This window comes from Parasteatoda tepidariorum, chromosome 4 (genome assembly GCF_982258835.1).
Source record: "Parasteatoda tepidariorum strain Cologne lab strain chromosome 4, Ptep-v5.0, whole genome shotgun sequence".
NCBI classification, from domain to species: Eukaryota; Metazoa; Arthropoda; class Arachnida; order Araneae; family Theridiidae; genus Parasteatoda; species Parasteatoda tepidariorum.
The window spans coordinates 59,447,227-59,471,383 of NC_141758.1; the positions used below are offsets into that span (position 1 = coordinate 59,447,227).

The window sequence follows — 24,157 nt, forward strand, 5'->3', positions numbered from 1 at the left end:
GCGTTAAAGAGATTGCAAATGACAACACGCAAGTTGAAAACCGAAAAATTGTATGATGCCTATGGAGAAGTGTTCAAGGACTGGGAGAAAGAGGAAATAATTGAAGAGGTTCCAAAAGAAGACATGGGGATACCTTGTCATTACTTACCTCATCGACCTGTGATAAAGGAGAGCAGCACAACTAAAATCAGGCCCGTGTTCAATGCTTCTTCCAAGAGAAAAGGAGTTCCTAGTTTAAATGATTGTGTAGAAAAAGGGTTAAATTTGATAGAAGTAATTCCCTCAATGATAAATAAATTTCGGAGATATCAATTTGGCGTAACAGCTGATATACGTAAGGCTTTTTTGCAAATAAGTCTTTATGAAAATGATAGAAATTTCTTGCGATTCTTATGGTATGGAGAGGATGGACAGCTGAAACATTTTCGTCATCGAAGAGTTGTGTTTGGTGTTTCTTGTAGTCCGTTTTTGCTAGGAGCCACTATTCAATACCATTTGAATAATAAACTAGAGGAAGCAATGGGAGGGAATGAAAAATACCCTAAAGAGATTATACAGGAACTAATATGCAGTTTTTATGTAGATAATTGCCTCACAAGCGTGAAAACTGAATTAGAGCTGAAACAATTCATAGAAGTTGCTACTAATATTATGGCTGAAAGACAATTTGATTTACGAGGGTGGGAGTCTACTAACCCATCAGAACCTAATTCTAGTGAGACCAATATTCTGGGAATGAAGTGGAATAGACAAAGTGATACTCTGTTAATTAATATTCCTGATATGAAAGACACAAAACTTGAAAAAATCACCAAAAGAAGCATTTTAGCTGCCTCACACAGAGTTTTCGATCCTATGGGGATAACTAGCCCGGTATCGCTACGACCAAAATTATGGTTACAAAATTTGTGGAAAGCTAAAATTGGTTGGGACGATGAAGTTGACACAAAAACACGAGAAGATTTTACAAAGTGGCTAAGTCAGCTTGAATATCTGAAGCACATAGAAATCCCAAGGTGGTTACATTGTGACAAAGGTTACGAACGCATTTCATTACATTTCTTTTGTGATGCCAGTAAATTTGCGTATTCCACAGTAGTTTTCCTGAGAATAGAAGATGAAAACAATGTTCAAGTTCACCTGATACAGAGTAAAGCAAGAATCGCACCTAGCGGGAAAAAGGAAACAACGATTGCTCGACTTGAACTTCTTGGTGCCACAATTGCAGCTCGTCTATCTATTGAAATAGTAAAACAGTTTCAGACGGACAAAGTTCAATTCTGGACAGACTCAACAACTGTATTAGCTTGGCTTAAAAGAGAAGACACATGGGGTGTATTTGTGGAAAATCGAGTTCAAGAAATCAGGAAATTGACTCCAGTAAAAGCATGGAGGCATTTGCCCGGATCTATGAATCCCGCAGACTTACCAAGTAGAGGTTGCTCTGCTCAACAACTTGGCAATTCGAAGTGGTGGGAGGGCCCCAGCTGGCTATATCTTTCCCACACACAATGGCCTGCAGCAGCTGACGAAATATCCGTTAATGAAGAAGAGGTAAATTTGAAAAAAAGAAAACAAGTAGTTATTTCCATGGTAAATATTGAAGTATCGGAAATATGGTGTAATTACTTTTCAACATATAGCAGAAATGTAAGAGTAGTAGCTTGGATTCTACGTTTTGTCCACAACGTTTCACATCAGGATAAGTTGAAGGGAAATTTAGTCTGTGAGGAGTTAACAAAGGCCGAAAGTGTGATTTTTAAGTCAATGCAAACAACGCATTTCCAAGATGATAAATTTCTCGCCAAAATACAAGCTTTTCGAGATAAAAGTGATATTCTGAGAGTAAAGACCAAACTTGTACATAGTGATGAGAATGAGAATTTCAGATGTCCAATCCTTTTACCTGCTAACAGTGTTGTGTTAGAATTAATCCGTGAAGAGCATATAAAAGCGATGCATGCAGGTCGTTCCATCTTGCTCTCAAGACTCAGAGAGCGATACTGGATTCTTAAAGCTAAAAAGTTAGTAAATAAAGTTATTTCCCAGTGTGTGACTTGTAAGCGTCATCAAGCTAAACCAGTAGAAGTTCCTTTTGCGCCCCTTCCAAGAGAAAGAGTTACTCAGACAAAAGTTTTCCAAGTGTCTGGTGTGGACTATGCCGGTCCTCTGTTTCTAAAATCGAATGAAAAAGCTTGGATCGTTTTGTTTGCCTGTGCTGTGTACCGAGCAGTTCACTTTGAATTAGTACGGTCTCTCACCACAGATGCTTTCATTCAAGCATTCAGACGATTTATCGCAAGAAGAGGTAGAATATCGGTCATTTACTCGGATAATGGAAAGAACTTTGTAGGAGCAAACAATTATTTAAAGAATTTAGATTGGGACAAGATTGCTGTGTACTCAACCGCTCAGAAAATAATTTGGAAATTTATTCCACCCACAGCAGCATGGTGGGGTGGATGGTGGGAGCGGATAGTTGGAATGCTTAAGACTCTTCTGCGTCGTGTGTTAGGTAAATCTGTTGTGGATTATGAAGAACTAACTACAATTTTATGTGACTGTGAATCGGTTATAAATAGCAGACCATTGACCTACATTCACGATAATCCATCTGAATTAGTGCCTTTAACTCCGGCAACATTTATATACGGGGAAGGTAGCAACAGCAACGAAACTCCCGATCTAGACCTTGTGAATCGAACCTCTATGTTGAAACGTGTGAAATTTTTGCAAAAATTACGTGAAGATCTCAAACAAAGATTTAGAAATGAATATCTTGCTCAGCTAGTGCACAAGGGAATAAGAAGGAATGATGTTATAAACATCGGTGATATTGTTTTAATAGGACAAGATAATGCTCGACGCATAGATTGGCCTCTTGGAATTGTCTTGGAGCTTTATCCTGGAAAGGACAATATTCCTAGAGTAGCCAGATTAAGAACCTCTCAAGGAGAAAGGATCCGACCTTTCCAAAGACTTTATCCTTTAGAGTTATCAGCAAAGAACGATATGGATGTTCTGGAAAAGTCTTCAAAGAAACTTAACTTGGAAGTTGATAATATTCCCAAGTCCGTTGATGTGCCTGATAATTTGGAAGTGAATTCTCCTATCAAAGGCAGATTGGGAAGAATCATAAAAATTCCACAACGTTTAGATTTATGAACTTTTTGTTATTTATATAATGACTGAATATTTTTTTTAATTCGTTTCATATAAAGGTGACCAATATACATGAGTTAGTTTGTATTTTAAAGAAATGCTAACTGTTTGTTCCAAAGTGCTATTTATAATATCACTTTGCAAGGTGGGAGTATGTTTAAGATTTTAAGTCATTAGCGTATGTATATTTGACCGAAGCGCCACCTTTAATTTTCTTTAGATTTATTTGTTTTAATATTTCACTTTAGGTTGCGTGGCAACCTGAGATAGTTTTGTTGTTGTTCTTTTTCGTTGTAATTTAGAATTATAATTTTTTAGAATCCGTTTTTGATGCTAAATTATTAGTTATTAAAAGATTAAAGTTTTGTATTTGTTGTCATTCATCTGTAGAACTTGTAGTTCATTTGATTGATTTTATTTAAAAGGCGTCCGCATTATTTATTTTCACTTATCAACGACATTGCTCAAGTATTTGATATTAAATAAGATATTACAAATATAATTTTTTGGATAACGAATTGGGTTACGGTTTTGTTTCTTCATCTCTTAAAATTATTATTCAGTTTAAGGTCTCTTAAGTCTCTTAAATTTAAAGAATAGAAAACTCTGCATTTAAGTTAGAAGTTTAATCTTGCTCAAATATTTGATGTTAAATAAGATATTACAAATAAAATTTTTTGGATAACGAATTGGGTTACGGTTTTCTTTCTTCATCTCTTAAAATTCTTATTTAGTATAAGGTTTTGTCTCATAAATTTAAAGAATAGAAAACTCTGCATTAAAGTTAAAATTCTTATTTAGTTTAAGGTTTTGTCTCATAAATTTAAAGAATAGAAAACTCTGCATTAAAGTTAGAAGTTTAATCTTGCTCAAATATTTGATGTTAAATAAGATATTACAAATAAAATTTTTTGGATAACGAATTGGGTTACGGTTTTCTTTCTTCATCTCTTAAAATTCTTATTTAGCTTAAGGTTTTGTCTCATAAATTTAAAGAATAGAAAACTCTGCATTAAAGTAAGATTTTCAATCTTGCTAAAGTTTTTGATGTTGAAAAATGTACAGCAAATATAATTATTTAGGTTAAGAATTGTTGAATAATAATCATTTGTAAAAATAATTAGAACATCAAGCCAACAATTTATTAAAAATTCATCGTTAAATCTGGATTTATAGTAAACAAGTTTTACTGCATTCTGATCTTTTTAAAAATAAATTTTTTAAAATAGAATTAAAACATTAAATGTCAATTATAGCATAATTGTATTCCATAATTCATCACACCTTGACGTAAAAGTCAACCTAATCTATACGAAAACTCAATCAGTGCAAGGCAGACATGATATTGTTGATAACCATCAGCTAAAGTATTCTTTTCAAATTTATTACCAAAAACTTCCCATCGCCAATTATATTGCAATGCAACCTAAAATTTAGATCCTTATCTGATAACACAAACCATCAAGAAAGGGTTCATTTCATATTCTGATGGTGTCGAGACTGCGTGAAGATGGAATTAACTGCACCTTAGCACACCCCCGCATATTCAGTGACCCGTGAAAAGTCTTGACGGATTAAATAGGTTTAATTTTTAGCTGTTCACTGATCTCAAACTTGAGATTCAATAGAAGGTTATTATTAAATTGTTTTCGTAAGAAATAATGCGCGATTTTGATTCTAAGAATGAAAAGTTTGCTGGCGTGAGAAACTTCAAGTGAATTCGGTCTGGAAAAGTTTTGGAATAAAGTTTTTGACAGATTTAGAAAGATGTTTTTGTTTAGATTTTTAAAGCGACGATTGAAAATTTTAATTTAATTTTTTACCTAAAAACAGTATATACATGGTCCAGAGCTATTCTTTTTAAATATTTTTTCGAAAGCTTTAATTACGAACAAAAATATATTAGGGTGTTTTTTAATTATAAAAAACAGTTTAATAATAACTAAAAAAATCTGTTGAATTATCAGAATTACATTTGTACTAACATACACAATCCAAAAAAGTATTTTGAAAAACCATTTTTTTCAGTCAATTCAATAATTTATTTTGAAAATTAAGGAAATTTCATTGATAATTAAATAACTATTTCTCTTAAATCTAAATAACTGTAAAAAAGTGCCAATTTGAAAAATTATTGTTTGGAAGTGAGCTATGTTTGGAGGATTTTGCCTTAAGTCAAAACGAGACACCAGTGTTTTATGGTGTATTTCATAACTATAAATTATAAAAACACAAAATGTAATATTTTTTTACTTATTGTTCGCCAAAATTAATACAAAATAATTAAAAAAGTATGAAAAATTTGCTTAAAAAAATTCTGCGTGAGGTTTAAAGAATTCCTTTGACACATCTTCGCAAACATAATTTCAAACTTGAGATTCAGTAGAAGGTCATCATTGAGGCTTTTTTTTTCTTTTCTTTTGAAGATCCTGTTGTTTTAATATGCTGATTTCATAACTGCTGTGCGTTTACAACAGTTATTCATGACTGTGAGGTCGCAAAATCATTTATTTTGACAGATGGTATAGCAAAACGTTCGCCTGATTCTATGCAATAGTTTTTGATCGGTAACCTTTCAAATATAAAAAGTGAAAAGCCGAATTTTCAGCATACTTTACTTTTGCGGCGAAATGTTGCCCAAGCTAGAAAAAAAATTCTGATGTGTAGAGAAGATGCATTGGCCATACGCCAGTGCAGAAACTGTAATTTTGATTCAACGACATTTCGATTAAGAAGCAAGATGATGCATCACAGTGTAAGCCAATGAGGACGCAATAAAAGCGTTAATTGATTCAAACCTGCGAATAACAAGTCGTGAGATATTAAATTTATCGAATTAGACCGTTTATAATAATTTGCAAAGCCTAAATTTTAATCTCAAAACTCGATATATGGATTTTTTATGTTCTTACGGAAAGAACCGTCGCGTTGACATCTAATTTTTTCAAACGTCAAGAATTTTTAAAGCGCATCATCACTGTTTACGAAAAATGGATTGTCGACAATAATGTTCTAGTTACTAATTATTTTAAATGGTTAAAACTTTTACTTCAAAAACCATATGATTTAGTATTTTGACAGCAAAGAACAGAAATTTTATGTGCCTGGAATCATGTTACGATTACCAAGAAGATAGCTGAAGGTAATGAACCAGAATGGACAATTTTTGATTCAATAAAATATTTATTCACAATAAGAAAATCGTCTTTTATTTTCATTAGAAAAAAAAACGAAATTACCTTCAGACCAATTTAAAAGTTGTTCTTGATAATTTTCGTATAGGTGGAAAAATTTCCCTAAATTGTTTTTTCAAGTGTAAGGTATTTAAATTGGTCTTGTTTTATTTATTTATTTATTTTGGTGAGTTTTCAAAAACACTCTTAAATTGCTTTCGTAAGAAATAATACACAATCTTCTTTCTAAGAATAAAAAAAGTTAACTGTCTTGAGAAACTTCAAGTGAATTCGTTCTAGGAAAGTTTTGGAATATATTTCTTAAAGCCATTTTTATTTTTAAATCAATAATTTAAAAAAAATATTAAGCTTTTTAACGCTAATGAAGGTGTTAAAGAACATCTTCATGATCCTTCAATCAATTCTAAAGAAGTTTATCAATAAACTGTTTTCTTAAGAAATAATGCATGATCTGGCTTTAAGAATAAAAAGTCAAATATTTTGAGAAATTTTAGGTGATTTTGTAGCTGTAAAGTTTTAAGGTTCATAAAAGCATTTTTTTTTTTGTGTTTGAAGCGGAATTTAAAATTTTTATTTAATTTTATTAGTTTTAGAAAGGGAGTAATCTCTAATTTTTTAAAAAAATAATAAATGTTCAAATGTTTAAAAGGGCGGAAAAATAAGAACATTTTTATTTACAGAAAAAAATTAAATAAAATCTTAATAAAAAGTCCAGGGGTCTGTCCAGACATTTTGTCAAAGGTCCGTTTTTGTAAAATTGTGAAAAAATTACTCGTAATTTGAGAATATAAAATAAACGTTAAGTCACATTCTTTCAACCAGGGTCCAGCTTTTGCGAATTTGTGCAAATAGGGTCTTATTATTGCAAAAAACTTTTTCAAGGAGTTTGTAAATTGTAAAGAGATACAAGATTATGCTCAACGCTGTAAAATTATAATTAAAAAATTTTTATTTTAAAAAATAAACAGCCATTGCTGCTACTAAATTAGAGATGCAACATACAAATATTTGGTATTTAGCCTATACTGCTGAACGCAGAATATTCATTTCGGACGAATAAAGGAAGAAGCGTCTGCCGAAGACAAAACTTAATTCGTTTACATCCATCTTTCTTGTTTTCCCCACTGGGAAGGGTTTATTCGATTAACAAAACAATAATGAAGATAAAGTGTGAAAAATCATTTTGTGAAGGGTCTGTTTTTAAGTCAAAATATTTTGTGAAGGGTTCGTTTTTATGAAAAGATATTTTGTGAAGGGTCCGTTGACGAACCCAAATTTCGTCTAAACAGACCCCTGAAGTCTACAAAAAGTATTGAAAATGTCCTTGTGTTTCTATTTCAGGAGTTTTAATGTTTCGTCATATGAAGAAGAGTTTGTCGAATATGAAGTCATATTCGTCATATGAAGAAGAGTTGACTACACAAAATATCTCATAGAAAACTTTAGAGTGGTAAGTTTAGTGACGAGAAAAAAAAATCGAACAGAAAGATATGAATTGTTTCTTATGGTGCGGGGGATGATCAGCAGTAGTAAATTTGAAGTATCACCTCTAAGGCGTAACACCCCCAATTAATCAACTCGGTCTAGATCAATCAAATATCTGACGACGCGCTACACCCTCAATACGCCAAAGGGCGTCGGCAAACAGCAAACAATAATTGCTATTTAAAAAAATAAAATTAGAAAAAAAAATTGGAAGTACAGGTGATGACGGAGGTGGAAGCTACTTACAGTTCCGTAGTAGTGGGAGGGATATTTCTTGGGGAGGCCTTAAGTTTCCTTCTGCTACAGTGAACCACTGTACCGGTACAGGTACACCCCAGGGGGCAGGTCAATGTAGCTCCACAGCCTTCTTCTTCTTCCATGCCGACTGGAAGGAAAGATTAAAAAAAGAAGAAAAATATATTAAAAGTAAGCAGTCACGGAATTAGTCGGGCGTGCAAAGAAAAATCGACAAAAAAGGTAGGTTGGTGTTTTATGGGATATCTTGATTATCATCAACATTCTCCATTGATGTTTAATGAAAATGAATTTAGCTTCTTGGAATTAAAAAAAAATGCCCCGAAGATTTTTTGTTTAAGACAACGAAATGGAATTATCATGAGGCCTTGCAATGTAAAAAAGGGAAAATTAATGGAATAACCTTCTTCAGATTGTAACTACTGTTAAAAGATCGTATCGCTCATGGGCTGCAATAGCGGCACAGCTCAAAAAATCTTGTTTTGAGATAAGTGGGTTTAAAATTTTCATTGCGAAGGAAAATGCATAAGAAATGCTTTAGCTTGCTTAAACGAAGATTACCTTCAAGTTGAATTATGAGTTGTGCTAGTATTGCTGCTGAAAAGAATGCGTATTTTCATATTTACACCTGTTCTTAGTCCAAAACGCATGGTTTTTGAGTTGTGCAACTATTGCAGCCCATGAGCGATATACTACTATGAGCAAGTAGGTCGCGTCCATCTGGTATCAGCATCTAGTAATCTGTAATTTGTTTCATGTCCTATTACTAAGATCTAATTGTTGTATGTAAACGAGAATTCTTTTTTTTAAAAAAATATTGGCTGAGATAGCATTTTTAGAATTGATTACTAAGAGTTGGTCATAGTTGTTAAATTTCAAACCTCAATTACAGATTAGAATTTTAGATTTAACATAACAAAATGGTTATGCATTCTGTTGATGTATGAATTATGGAGATTATTTATTTTCCAAACCTTTGATATCTTCTTTTTGATGTTGATTTATATAGTAAGATGACTCGATGTCTAATTAAAGAACTCCTTCAGCCTGTCATCTACTGGATTGTTAGCGATATTGTTGGGAGGTTAAATTATTTTTAAATAGGGCTCTGAGGTAAACATTAAGGGCAAATTTTGACTTTTTGTCAGCGAGAAAAGTATCAAAAGCTTCTTTCTTTGAATTGCGTATTTTCTTGTTTTCGGCCAAGACTCTCTGGTGGGAGTTCTTTAGTTAGATAGACAGTAGCGTTAAATTTTAGTTGTCTTCTTTTTGATGTTGATATATATATAATATAAAGACTTGAACTGTAGTTCAAATTTTTGATATATTCTTGAATTTGATTTATAAAGTATAAAGACCTGATATCGATCTAATCAGGAATCTGAATAAAAAATCTAGAGTTGCAAATGCAGAACTACCAAAGGCTCGTCTGATGATCGTAATCTTGAACCAAATATTTGTGAACAAAATGCTTTTGTATGATTTATGACAAAAGAGAATTACGATGGATTAACATAATTAAAGCTCTTATTTATTTCAATTTTTGAACTTATAATTCTAGTTTACTTCTCAAAAAAAATTTTTTTTCTTCTAATTTTATGTGACCTTTAGAAATTGGGGGCTTTAGGTTAAGTCTGTCAGGTCTTCTGATTAATCAGGCACTAGTTCCAATATTTTGCTATTTTTCTTCTTGATATTGGATTATAATACTTAATTTTTATATATATAAAGATTAATTTTATATTTGTAAATAAATATAAAGATTATATCGCTCATGAGCTGCTATAGCGGCACAACTCAAAAAATCATGTTTTGAGATAAGTGGGTTTAAAGTTTTCATTACTAGTGAAAATGCATAGGAAATGCTTTAGTTTGCTTAAACGAAGATTACCTTCAAGTTGAATTATGAGTTGTGCTATTACTGCTGCTAAAAAGAATGCGTATTTTCATATTTACACGTGTTCTAAGTCCAAAACGCGTGTTTTTTTAGTTGTGCCTCTATTGCAGCCCATGAGCGATAGATAGATCCGTCATAATTAAACGAGGAACAGCGATTTTATTATTTTGGATCAAAACTACAAGAAACTGCGTATATGTCTCAAAAAAGTTTATAATCATAATTCTAAAAAGTGTTTAAATTTTCTAAAACTAACATTCAATGAATAAAATATATTTTCAAAACTGTTTCGATATCTCAATTATCATTATCTTCGATTTAGATACTTAGTTTTTTCCACTTGCTCAGCGACTTAAGTTAGCTTTGAGCTTTCGTATAGTTAAAAATTGTAAATGAAACTGACTCACTGTCACACTCAAATTCTTTTTTCTCTACGTCCTTAATGGGAATATCTTTGAGAGACATGGGTGCTTGGCAGCGTGGATTCCCATTGACTATATTCGATCTCTTCAACCAATCACTGAGCCACCTCAGTCTACACGTACACTTCAAAGGATTTGCTAGGAGGTTCCTGTAAAAGAGAAGGAGATTTGTTTAAATTTCATAAAACAGCAATCGATTTTCGTAGTTCATGTGTTTTTAAGATGCCAGCTGGCAACTTTATAAACAGTGCGAAAAAATACGAGTACATTGAATAGTTTTTGGTCTATTCATTGGATTTTTCACCTTCTGGTGCTCAGTTTTAATAGTTAGAGGGCTTAACGTATGGCAATACGTACTTTCTCTGAATAAAGATACTCCCCCCCCCCGAAAAAAAACGAAACTGGCTTCTTGACCCTCAAAGTCGCAATCTGGTGTGGTATTTGGTTGAAATTTTGAACCTGTAAATGTTAATTTCACCTTTTGTGTATTTTGGCCATATTCCCTGGATTAAAGAAAGCAAATCAAAATGTGTCAGAACGTGACTGTAAAACATGCGTGTCCAAAGTTAGTTCTGTACATTAAGCAATTATTTATTAGTTTTTTTTATCGTTGAGCTAAAAAATTTGAATTTTAAAGCATGACATTTTTAACTATTTTATTCTACGCAATTTTAAAAGAAAAATATCTGAAATTTGAAGAGAATGGATCGATTAGTTCTTGAGAAATAATAAAAAAGTGTGATTATTTAGCAAAAGTACGTTCTTGTGTTTGATTTTGCAACTTAAACTATCCTCATGTATATTTTATTTCATAACAGGTGATGAACAGCTGACCCAATTCTGAGTTTACGACTCCTAATGTTCAACTCGTAGCCTTGTAATTTTGAACCCAATCAAGACAAGAGAACTCCTGGATCAAGTATTAGGAGAAATTTGCCTTCGTGGATGTCTTTGCGGGTGGAACTAACCCGCATTTGCGTTACAGGGAGAGGAAAACCATGAAAACTGAGTCACCACGATATATGGTGAGGCCCCCAAACCATTAAGATTGAGTCATAATTCGATCTGTAGATATAAGTTTATTCAGGAAGTTCACTTTTTTATTTTGAGCACTGTATATTGTGTACGAGTTTTTCCCACGTTATAAAAATTACAACATTTCTAGAAATCTAAAAATTTATTTTTTTAAACTTTTTTTGCTACTGTTATATCGGTATTGCTACAGTTACAAAAACCAGTTTTTGAAAACAACTTGAATGTTTGTTTGAATTAATATTTTTTTTCTATTGTAACAAAATACATAGATTGTTCAATTAAAATATACTTACAATGTTGTTAAAGCAGGCATCTTATCAAATGCACCAGCCATAATGTGAGTGATTCGATTATCATACAAAGATCTAAAAAAAATAATTAAAAAAAAAATAAAAATATAGAAACCGTCATAGATATTTAAATCCGTTTCAATTTCAGAAAAAAGAACATTTTTAATTAACAGGGAACCGCATCCGACTCTAAATTTTACTTTTAGTCAAGTTTATTATGATTACCATTATTGACTTTGAAATAAAAATAAGCAAAAGAAATAATATATGTGTATATATGTATATATTTAGCAAAAACAGTCTACTGTGAATTTAACAAGAGAACTACTTGTGTTTTCTGTTTTTGTTTTACTTCATTTACCCCGCAACCGCGTAACTTATCTTTGTCCTTAACCAATGCCTTAATCGACGTTGCATCGTAAACGTCGTTTAAACCTTGCAGCCTAATTAATGTCTTATCAATTAATTAATTGATGACCTAAAATTGCCTTTTAGAATTAATCTTCTCAAGGAAACTATTCTTTACATAAAAATTAAATTTGAATTTCATGAAAATATTTCCTTTTTTATTTCAGATTTGAATCGAAAAGTGTTAGGTTTTGTTTAGATATTAATGAATTTATAACCAGCAAGTTTCTTTTAACATTAAATATTAAAATGCGGAAAGGTTACTTTAGATATTAATTAATTTATATCCAAAAAGTGTTTTGAACATTAAATATTAAAATAATTAAAGTTTTCTCCAGATATTAATTAATTTATATCCAGAAAGTTGTTGTAACATCAAAATAATGAAAGTTTCCTTTAGATATAAATTATAAGTAAGTTATTTTCACAAATATTATTATAAGAATACTTCTTTGTCTTTAATTTTTGTATAGAATTTTACATTTTGCAGTGCATTCCAAAATTTAACGAGTTTTTCATCAAAAAACAAAAAACCTTTACATAAGATTTTTTTATTGCAATTTCTACTTTATTTCACAACATTTTACCTAATGAGCAAAATATTATTTAAAAAACCTCTACAATAATTTAAAATAAGGAAAATTTTGATTCACTTTGCATTTTTTTACTTTTACAAATACAAGAAAGAAAGATTAGAAAGATTAACAACTTTCTACTTGTGTGTTATCCTTAAACTTTTCTAGCTTCAAAGACAGCCAAAACTTAAAAATATTCAAAAATTTGATTAATTAAGTTTAGAACAAAACTAATCGCAATGATGAATAATGCATTTTAAAGTTTCCCCTCAACTTAAAATGACAGCAAATATTCACCTTCGGAAACATACTTTTACTTATACATAAATAATACCCTCAAAACATCGATCGACGACCACTATCGACAAAATCTTCGAAGAACATTTCTATCTATTAATATTTCATCCTTTTTCCAATGGTCCCCGAGTTCATTAAAATGAATAATTATCGAAAGATTGGGTAACCGAAGAGATTTGCGGCCATAACGAAAGAGCATACTTCAATAATGATTAAGAGTTAATGGCACTTACAGTAATTGCAGAGAACCCAAACTGGTGAATGTATCATTAGAGACGCAAGTCAGCAAATTTGTTCTCAGCATCCTGAAAGTAGAAAGTAAAGAGATATTCGTTAGAGATAGTAATTAATAGAAATGTTACATTAAGTTAGAGATATTAAGTTTTTCTTCACCAAATTTAGTAAGAGCGAGAAAATATTAATTATAAATGGATACATTATTGTTATTATGAATCCAAGTGATTTAAAATTCTTCATATTCTGCTAATGGTATGATTTATATCATGCGTTATGAGTGAATATTTATGTTGTGAATTTCATAAAAAATAGAATTATTTATATTACATGGAATGAGTTAATATTTATGTTAACAGAGGTAGATTATTTTATTTTATAACAGCTAAGAAATTTCAACTTATAGAATCATTATTTGACCGAAACCACATTTTACTAACAGTCTACTATAAGCACTTGCCCCACTATATAAGACTATGAAATATATTTAAAAAAATTTGTGTATATAAATTAGTAAATTTTAAAATTAAATTATTGTCCTATATTTGCATTACATGAACCACGATGGTTCAGTGGTTAATGTGCTGGACTGTTATCATGAAGAACGGGGGTTCGATTGGCGGTGGTTGGAAACTCACCCAGCTTCAGATCCATAGGTACGAAACATGTCAGAGAAGTAAAGGCGATTGGCGCGCAATTTAAGCCACACTGCCACAATAACACCGTTGGTCTCGAAATTGTGTAAAAATTGTCGAATCTTCATCACCCCCTGGCCCACAATGGGCTGTTGCGAGAATGATCTTATGTACATTACATGTTCAAACTATGTACTCGATATGAGAGTTTTACTCTAGTACAGATAAAATTGATAGCAAAAAAACATAAAAATGAATTGTGATATTTTCTCGAATTTATTTTTATATTTCATTTTTATTATTTATATATATTTTAATTTTTATTTTTATTTATTTTTTCAGACAAAATTCTTAGAAGAAACTGGGATAGGAGAAAATATGTATATAACTTGCTGCCGTTTTATTTTAGAAACGTTTAAATCATATTTATTAACTATTAATTTGAAAAAATGAAAATGTTATATTTTTATATAAAATTATTTTAAAAGCATATAAAACATATTTAAACATATTAATTTAGTCTCCGTTCAAAAATGTCAGAGATGTATGGTGATTATTACATTATTTAAAAAAAATTATTATTTAAAAAAAGAAATTATTATTATTTATTATTATTTTAAAAAAAGAAACAAATAGCATTTTTAATTAGTTAACGTTTCAAGGCACCCTATGAGCCACTTGGCAAAACATCAAAAAAATGAAATTTTTGCAAAGTTTATTCAAAGTGAGCTGCTAATGTATTTTCATGAGAGTCAATTCTATGTAGATTAATAGATTTTATTAATACTACTAATTATTATATTTTATTTTCTAATTATTAGACTACTCATTATTAGATTTTATTTATTAATTATTAGACTACTAATTATTAGATTTTTATTTCTATAATCATTAGATTTTATTAATACAACTAATACTTAGTTAAAAAAGAATACTTTAAAAATTATTTTAATACAATTATGCTTTATACTCTTCAATATGGCACTTTTTGAAGAATCATCCACGTATATATAAAAAAAATTCAACCCCAAATCATTTGTTACCTTAATATACACCAAAACCACGCAAACAGTTTTTCGAATAGCTACATAAAGCAACAGGAAAAATGTATCACGCAATATTCAGATTAGAGATAACGAGGAAAAAGAGTGTTAATTATTCTCTTATTAAAGAGAATAATCATACTTACAGTGTTTTCAGATTTGAAATACCGTTGAACATTTTAGCAGTGACTTCTTTCAATTTGTTTTCAGTTAATAATCTAAAAATAGAAATAAAATATTTGGTTTTAGGCAACCTACACTGCAAGAAAATCTGTTAAATTTACGGAGAAAAAAAAACAGTCAGCTAGTGTGTCAGTATAAAGCAATTTATTTCACAGAAAAATACTGTTATTTAAAAACGAACACCTGTTTTTTAAGCAGATAAGTATTGTTATTTTAACAAAGTGCTATTTTGGCAAAAAATATAGCATAAAAAATTTAAAAAGGTAAAAAGCATTTTATTCCTTTTAAGGAATTTCCATTGGTTTTAACTAGACAATTACCCCCCCCCCTGATAACGACCTTGTTTATCCGACAATCTAAATAGTTAAGATGCTTTTAATTTCACATTTGGATTGGGTTGACAAATTCGTTGAAGTATATTAGACTCTTTTTTTCACTCTGAAATGTTAATTTGAGTCTTCTAATGCTTATTTTTTTCTCTTCATTTTGGCTAATGAGTAAACAAATGCATATTATGGCCACATTATGAATATAGTTAAAACGAATTAAGATTAGAATTGATTATTAAATACTGAATCTAATACTTTAATACCAAAATTCATATATTTAAACATCTTCAGTAATTAAATTTCTGTTATAAACTGCATGTTTCATAAATTTATTAAAAAACTAATTAGAGAATAACATACGTTTCTGAAAGTTCAAAAAGGAAACTCCTAATAAATCTTACCATCTATTAAAATAGTGCAAAAAATGTATGAAGTCAAAATTAAATAAACAAAATAATGCAAATAGGCAAAAACTAAAACTAAAAGAAAAATCATTGAAGTCAAATTATTGTATTAGTATATGTATTTGCGCTAATTATTATAAAATAATTTGTTTAAAACTAATTAAAATTCAATACTTTCCGGAATTTCTTTTTTTAGAATTAATTTTGCAGTTAATATTCGACTGTTTTTGTAATTTTAGTGTAGGAAAGATATCTTTTAATTTTATACTTTTTAATTAATACAATTATAAGAAAGATAATAATTGTTAGTTAAAAGCAGGATTTGTTAAATATATTATTATTTTGAGAAAAATCGGTTTAAATAATGTTGAGTGAATTGGCAAATATCCGTTTTGGGTCTCGTAAACAATCGCCAAACTATCATTATAGCTAATTGTGATAATAATTACTTCTAGTATAGTAGATGTTATTTGTGTTGATAATTACTTCCAGTATTGTGCATGTTATTTGCGTAGATAATTACTTCTAGTATTGTGAATGTTATTTACGTCAATAATTATTTCTAGTATTTTAGTAATGTTTAACTAATACATCAATATAGGGTCTTAATAGAAATTTTGAGGTAATAGGTCATGGTAATATGGTAATAGCCTCCGAAATCGATAAGTAACATTTAGTTAAATTGTTTCAAACTATAGCTACCTATTTTTGTGTAGTCTTATGGAAATAGAATAAAGAATAAAATAGAATTTTTCTTCCTCTGAAAAATATGTAGGACCAATGGTTTTCAAAAGGTTCCAATATAGCGTTGAAACCTCTATTGTTATTTAATTTTGAATGATTAATGGCAGTTTAATAAATTGTTCAAAAATAAATACTTACAAATCAGTAAGCTGATTGGCTCCGTGAAAAGCACCATCATCAATTTCAGAAATTTCATTGTTACTCAAATCCCTCAAAATAAAAAATAAACACAAGTTAATAATTTTAACGGAAAAATATATTGTAACAGATGTACATTTAACATAAAATATTTTATTTATTTATTTATTTTTTTTACAAATTCTCATTTTTGATGTTAACTTGAACCAAATTTTTCTACGCTGCTTGACAATTGCTAAGGAACAACTAATTTATGCAAAGCATTGTTCTTGACAGCCGACTAATAACAGTAAAATTTAAGTGTAGATGGAGACAAGACCGTAGCCAGGATAATTTTTCGGGGGGGGGGGTGATATGGTAAGAAGCAAGGACGGTTTCAGACGTGCAAAGTAGGGGAAAAACATTATAACAAATATTGTTTATTCTGTTGTTTGCAAACGTTAAACTAGTAATTAAAAAATATTACATAATAATTATTTTTCATTTATTATTAAATAATAGTTATAATCAATTTGTAAACAAAGTTTACAAAGATATGCGACGGGGATTTGACGAAAATTTTTCGATTACTTTTTTAGGACGAACCGGAATATCCCGAAATATGCTTAATAAAGTTAGTTAATAAAAGATTTGATTCGACAGTTTTTGTTTTTCTTTTTACTGAGAGGCTCAAAGAAAGACTAAAAAGTTTGAATCCCAGAATTTCGGGGGGGGGGGAGGATTTCTCCCGACAGTCCCCCCCCCCCTGGCTACGATCCTGGATGGAGATCAGTACCCGTTATCTGTATAATAGGCAGCGCACACAATGTCTTCATTCATTCGAAAATTCATAATGTTAGGTACTCTACCAAAATAGCACCATAGGTTGCTATGAAATTCAGTGTGGTGTTGCAATAATTAGGTGCAAAATGTTGGCAATGCATCATTTGAGTTCGACTGAGGCCGCAGTATCGGAAAAAAGACCGCTGAAGGTGGAGATGCTAGACGATAGCATGCCGGTGGTCGTTGTAGGTACACCACACTTCAAGAGTAACTGTGTGTATCCCCAGTAGCGAAAAAGAACAGAAATGTCACTCCCAGACAGATAGCTGCAAATCTTGCAACCACTACTGGTACACATGTCATCTCACGGCGATAAAATCAAGTTGAATGCATCTCGCTCTAACCATGAGGAAGATTACGTTGGTTTAAGGGACGTATTGGTTGTGGTAACCAAAAGTTGTCCAGAGGGATGTTTTCCAACGAATCCTGATTCATTATGAAAATTGATTCTGGCTACCAGTTAGTGTTGAGAGAGAGAGGAACACGTTGTGCACAACAATAGGTTCATAAAGGTGATCGGCTGATCGGTATGGCCCAGACGTGCCGGTATAGGCTGGCATCAAACTCACATGTTGAACACCACTTCACATCGTTGAGCGAGGTAACGTTACATCACAGCGATACTGCAGAGAAATTATTCTGGATCATGTTTGTCTCTTTAGGGTCGTGGTAGGTCTGTTTATATGGACGACATTGAGCGGAAACTCAAGTGCGCTAAAAGTAAAGATATTGACCGTACACAATGACCTACGTACTTTTCTGACCTAAATCTTATAGAGCGTGCCTAGGTTGCCCTTGGCAGACGTGTTTCACAAAGAACACTTCCTTAGCAATTGTCAACAATGTATATAGATAGTATTAGAGCTTAGCGTGATTTTCTAAAAAGTTTATAACGTAAAAAAAAGATGTTTTTGAGAAAGATTTTTCTGTATGTGTATATACTTACAATTTCGCCAAATTTTGTAGTTTTTTGAAGATACCATTAGCCTTTATTTTAGGGATTACATTGTTATTCAATCGTCTGAAAAAGAACAAATACATCCAATGTAATAACATTTAATTCCTTGTTAAAACAAGTTTAATACTAAAATATGAAAACAAGTGAAATTATTTTAAAGGAAATTTCTGTATTGTTGACGCCACTTTGATGAAACGTTTTTGAAATGTTCTATTATTTATTCTCTTTTAAATAAACAGACTTTTTGCAATAAAAATGAAAATTAAAGAGATTTTCAGAAATAAATTCTGTATTCCTTTAAAAAAAATATCTGGATTCAAAACAATTTTATACGCAATACTAGAAGAACAGTAAAAGTCTCTTATAACGATGATTAAAGAATATCAGATAAGATTGTCGTTATAGCGAGCTTGTCGTTTTAAGCTAATACACATATTTAATGTTTAAATAGCAAAAAAAGTTATTATACTCTAGTACTAGAGTGTAGTAACTTTTTAAGTCATTGATAACTCTGAATGGTTATTTCAATAAATAGTCAAGAAGAGAAATAAGGGGCATGGTAAATATTGGGTTATCAATAGGAAGTGTTAAACAGGATTCTTAAAAATTATAATTTTTCTTCTTTTGTAACCAAAAATACTTAGCCGGTAGTCGCTCACGCATCTTTGCTCTACAAACATAAATAATTAAGTTTGTAAGTATGTTAAGTTGTTAAGTATGTCTGTTTTTCCTCTTTATGTATTGATATAAGTAAAAAATGTCTCCTATTTTGCCATTTTTCGTATAACATTGCCAACTTAAACATAAACATTAGAAAAGTCTTATTCCTTCAAAAGAATTTGAAGTAATAGTAGAGGGCTATTTTTTTAAACCGGTTATAACTTTTGTATCTAACTATAATATTATAACTTTTTGTTGTAACATTTGTCATAACTTTTTGTATCTATATTATCATTATGAGGTAAACTTAAACATCAGACTTCTTGTAATATGCATTATATCGAAATTTTTCTGTAGCTCCGAAAAAAATTGCTAACTTAAAATTTTTGCATCGAAGGTTGTCAAAATACCAAAATGGGGAAGCCATCCCCTTTGCAGAAAATCAAAATTGCAATGGCAAACTTCAGGGATGTTTCCAAAGAGTCGCCAATATCCCATAGTGCATCTTTAGAAACGAAGTATTAAAAAGTGAAGTACGACTACTAACTCAAAATGAATCGATATTACTCTTTTCATGAAATACATTTTGTAATATAGAATGAAAAATCTATAAAAATTATTTGTGCCACAACTTACAGTTCAGTGGTAAAAGATGGTATATTTTCAGGTATATCTCTTAATCGCTTTCCTGAACAATCCACCATTGTCCCTTCACATACGCAAGGATCAGGGCAGTCATGAACAGATGCGCATTCACCAGCTCCTCTTGTGCGATACGCTTCCGTACCTGGAACAGAAACCTTAAATTGTAAACAAATCTCAATTTTCATGAGGTAAAAAAGGAAAATTGCATAAGTCAATCATAGTGACAATTCAGATGAAATTATCGTTATACACTGTTTAAATTTCCCTTCTAAAATTACGGTAAAATGACGGGTAGCAGTCTGTGCAACTAATTAACACGTTGAATGCCACGCTTATTTTACATGGCTTGCCCGTCTGCCAAAATGATTTTCTCAGTATGGATTGCATTAATTTCTTCAAACCATTTTAGTAACGATAATAATATTTAAAAAAATTAAAAGCATTTAAAAATGTATTCGAATTATGTGTTCCTAATAATCTTGGCTTCGCCAGTAACCGGTGACCACCGTGGCGCTACGATCAAACTCAGTGCCGATCACCGGTGACCCCCATGGCATTCAACGTGTTAACCATAAAGTTTAAGTAAGGAACATTTTTACCTTTCAGGTTTTGAAATCGTTTACAACTAGTATTGATAAAATACCATGAATACAAAACTATACGTTTTTTTTAACCATTTAGAACTAGCATGGTTTCAAAACCATAAGAAAGAAATTAAGTGCACATTGGAGCTAGGTTTTTCGTTAGGTAATGGGCATCGAAGTTAGGTTGTGTTTTGTCAAATGAACCGTGGAAAGTGGTTTAATTAGTTTTTCTGGTTGTTTCACCTGTCGAAGGAGATGGGAAATAATAGACTTTTTTTTGTTAAGCAGTTTTATGTGGCGCTGCTATCTATGCGTGAATGAGAGTATCATATTGTAATATTCCAGGGTCATACATTGGGGAGTCCAAGACACTGAAAACTCTTCATGTCTAGAAGGGAATGGAGGACTTAGCGATTATTCTGCCACAGATCACACGATATGGAAATCTTCCCTTAACCCACATTTGCATTACACGGAGAAAAAAACCACGAAGTCATTTACATTAGCACTGTGGTCGATGCGATCTGGGAGCAATATTCGTATCAAATAGCCATCGATTGGATTCATACCTGGGTTCACTTTATTGGGAGGCGAAAGTTCTATCCCCTGTGCCACCGCTGCTCTAGAAAGATGTGTAGATATATGAAAAATACGTGGTAAACAAAAGGTGCATTCGTTTGGAGACCTCATCAGGAATTTTAAAAATAGCTAAAGAACTCTTTTTTTGTTGTTGTTGTTGTTGTTTACATTGCACTAGGTAGATATGTGGCCATTAGCGATATTCTCGAATTAATTTTCAATGATGATCCGAAAATATGTTTTGCATTCTTCTGGCAAATATGCAACCTATACTTATATCCAAGGGTAATTACTACCATTATTTGAACTAAAGAACAGACGGTGGTGTTAACTACCCGGCCTCCGCACCACGTTCTAAAACCACCCAAATTTTTTCAAATCTGAATTCGTCGAAGATGTTACATTAAAAGTGGATACTAAACCACTAAAATATGATCGTAATAAGTGCAGTCCAATTGCCCACCCTAACTGTAAGCAGGGGAATCAAACCCAAGGCATGGTGGGCGAAAACTTTACCCGCCACTTTGACAGAATGGCAACCTCTAGCAATCTATAATTTAAAGATGAAATAATAGATATCATAAAATTACCTGAGCTGTTTTGTATACATATAACTGGGCACAACTTGAGATCAAATTTATTCTATTATAACTTAAGAAACAATTTGACAGGTTCTAAAGAAACAACAAGAAATACAGAAAAAATTGGAAACCAACAGATTCCTAGACAATCTTTTAACAATCAAAATATGTTAGGAGGATTAATTTCGCGCAGGGGATTTACCTTGTTAAAACATTCTACTACTACTAGTATTGGATGATAGAGCAATCCGCTTTATAGATGCTTAACATTCTAACTAGAGATCAGTAAGATTAAGTCTTGAAATGATGTTCCAAACTTTCTTAATCTTCGCAGCCATTATCCTTTGATGAAAGATGTTCTAATTAGTCTTCTACTAATTAGGTAAGAACAACTTTTAAGAGGATTACAGCAATAAAGATAATTTTTCCTCTTATTTCCGATTCATTTCATGCTTCTAGATATAAAGCGGTAATTACATAAACTTGTCACTAACAAAAATGCTGCTGACGAATGATTTCGTATTAGTTTTGATCTATGTATAGATTTCTCTTATGTGGTGCCATAAACTCAGGTATTACTCTATCTATTGGCAACACTATAATTATTATTCGTTTCATTAGGTTATCTTGAGTAATAAATTTATGTAGTGTTAAATAGTCATACGCTAATTATTTTTGTTAGGCTGTCTTAAGAAATAATTAAGGTAGTGTTGAATAGTTTGTTATACGTTAAGTATTTATTTAGAATAATTCGGTATTTTTATAAAAATGCAATTGGTGCATTTTTATACTTAATTCCGAAGTAGTATACATAGTTACGAAGTAGTATACATAGTTACGAAGTAATTATTTAGATTTATTATTGGTTATCTTAAAATGGTTGTAGAAATTCTAAACACACACGATGCTATGGCGCCGCATACTGTCATACCAATTACTGGTGACGGAACTTGCCTTTTTCGAACAATAACTAGATATAGAACCGTGGTGGCTCAGGGGATAGAGCGCTCGCCTCCCAATGAGGTGACCCGGGTTCGATCCCAGCGATAGCTGGTCGATTCGGATTCCGCACCCGGTTCGCACCGGCGTAAAATATACTCAGTGGCGGACGGATAATGGGTTAGAGTCCCCTAGCGTCATGCTAACCATAAAAGGTTTTTGTAGTTATTTCTCCATGTAACGCAAATGCGGGTTAGTTGCATCAAAAAGTCTTTCACGAAAGCAAATTTCCCTCAATACTTATGAAAAAGGGTATTTAAAATTTCGAAAGCTTTTTTCATCTATATGCGCGTCTACATATATAGAAGGGATAATATTTTTCTTATTTATATGATTTTAAACTTATTTTAAGAAAATATTATTGCATATACATGCATTTGAATTATGTAAAATATAACAAAACTGATTTATTTGAGAACTTACATTCTTCTTCAATCATAATTTTTCATTTTCTTAATTGTACAAGGAACATATTAAAGGCAAGATATATGAGCTAAATAATAAAATTATGAGAGAAGCAAAGCAGTAACTACAAAATACTAAATACAACCACTTCAGTAACTACAGCCAGCTAATCTGCTACGATATGCATGAAAGTAGTATTCTTTATCTCTGCCATTTTCGGTTTTCTACTTTATCGAGTCTTTAATTCTTAGTGTATGTTACTACAACCTACTTTGAGTATCTATAATGCAGTTAAACAATTCCAGAAGCCATAAATATTTTCATGGTGGCCCACCACTGCCAAAATCTACATCTGCATTACCTCGAAATTTACATTTGTGAATATGTTACCACTGGAAAATATTAATACGCACATTACCTAGATTTTCTGCAGAATAACTAGGGTAATTCGCACATTACCTAGATTTTCTGCAGAATAACTAGGGTAATTCGCACATTACCTAAATTTCCCGCAGAATATCTAGGGTAATTCGCACATTACCTAGACTTCCGGCAAGAATGACTAGGGTAATTCCTTAAAATGCGGAATCAAGTGTTTCCGCCGTCAATCTAGGTAATTTGTGCTTTAACGGTTTTCATATCGTTAAAGTTCAAATGTTTGTTTCTCTCATTCTGTAGTTAATTTGTTGATTATTTAATTGGGTACTTGCAATTCGAGAAGAAATAATGTTATTATGTATAACTGCGTGATTCAAATTATATTTAATTTGACCTGATCAGATTTAATCTGTAAGCGATGTCTACGCGTGTGTGTCGAGCCTGAATGGCTTCTGAATCGTCACATGTCACGATCTACCTACGATGACGTCACTTGCTGGTATCCAATTGAAATGACTTGATTTTTTCAAAACTGAAAAATAAATAAATGATATTATTTTAGTTTCCTTAATTGTACCGATATTTTAAACCTTTTGAATTTTTGAATTTTATTTTCCTCCCTATCAACTAATATTTTGATTGTAGTAGCTTTATTTTTCACACAGCGAAAAATAAATGAATAACATTATGTGAATTTAAGTGAATTGAACCGTTGTTGTTGTTCCAGCATATATCTTATTTACTTTTTAATAAACGCCTAGTCGTTAATTTGCAGATTATATAGGTAGTTTGCAGATTACCTAAGTATTTGAGAAA

The 24,157-nt window shown here is 31.3% G+C and overlaps 1 protein-coding gene across 4 annotated transcripts in view; it reads right to left on the reverse strand.

Annotated features, from left to right (window-relative positions):
* sli (slit guidance ligand) overlaps nucleotides 1–24,157 on the reverse strand; it is a 359,497-nt gene that overhangs the window by 21,899 nt on the left and 313,441 nt on the right. For all 4 annotated transcript variants that reach the window (XM_071182345.2, XM_071182347.1, XM_071182346.1 and 1 more), the window contains exons 16-23: nucleotides 19,807–19,957; nucleotides 18,499–18,573; nucleotides 16,731–16,802; nucleotides 15,079–15,150; nucleotides 13,254–13,325; nucleotides 11,744–11,815; nucleotides 10,401–10,564; nucleotides 8,088–8,226 (exon numbers count right to left, since the gene is read on the reverse strand). In XM_071182345.2, coding sequence (XP_071038446.1) covers nucleotides 8,088–8,226; nucleotides 10,401–10,564; nucleotides 11,744–11,815; nucleotides 13,254–13,325; nucleotides 15,079–15,150; nucleotides 16,731–16,802; nucleotides 18,499–18,573; nucleotides 19,807–19,957 — 817 coding nt within the window. The remainder of the gene's footprint in view (nucleotides 1–8,087; nucleotides 8,227–10,400; nucleotides 10,565–11,743; nucleotides 11,816–13,253; nucleotides 13,326–15,078; nucleotides 15,151–16,730; nucleotides 16,803–18,498; nucleotides 18,574–19,806; nucleotides 19,958–24,157) is intronic.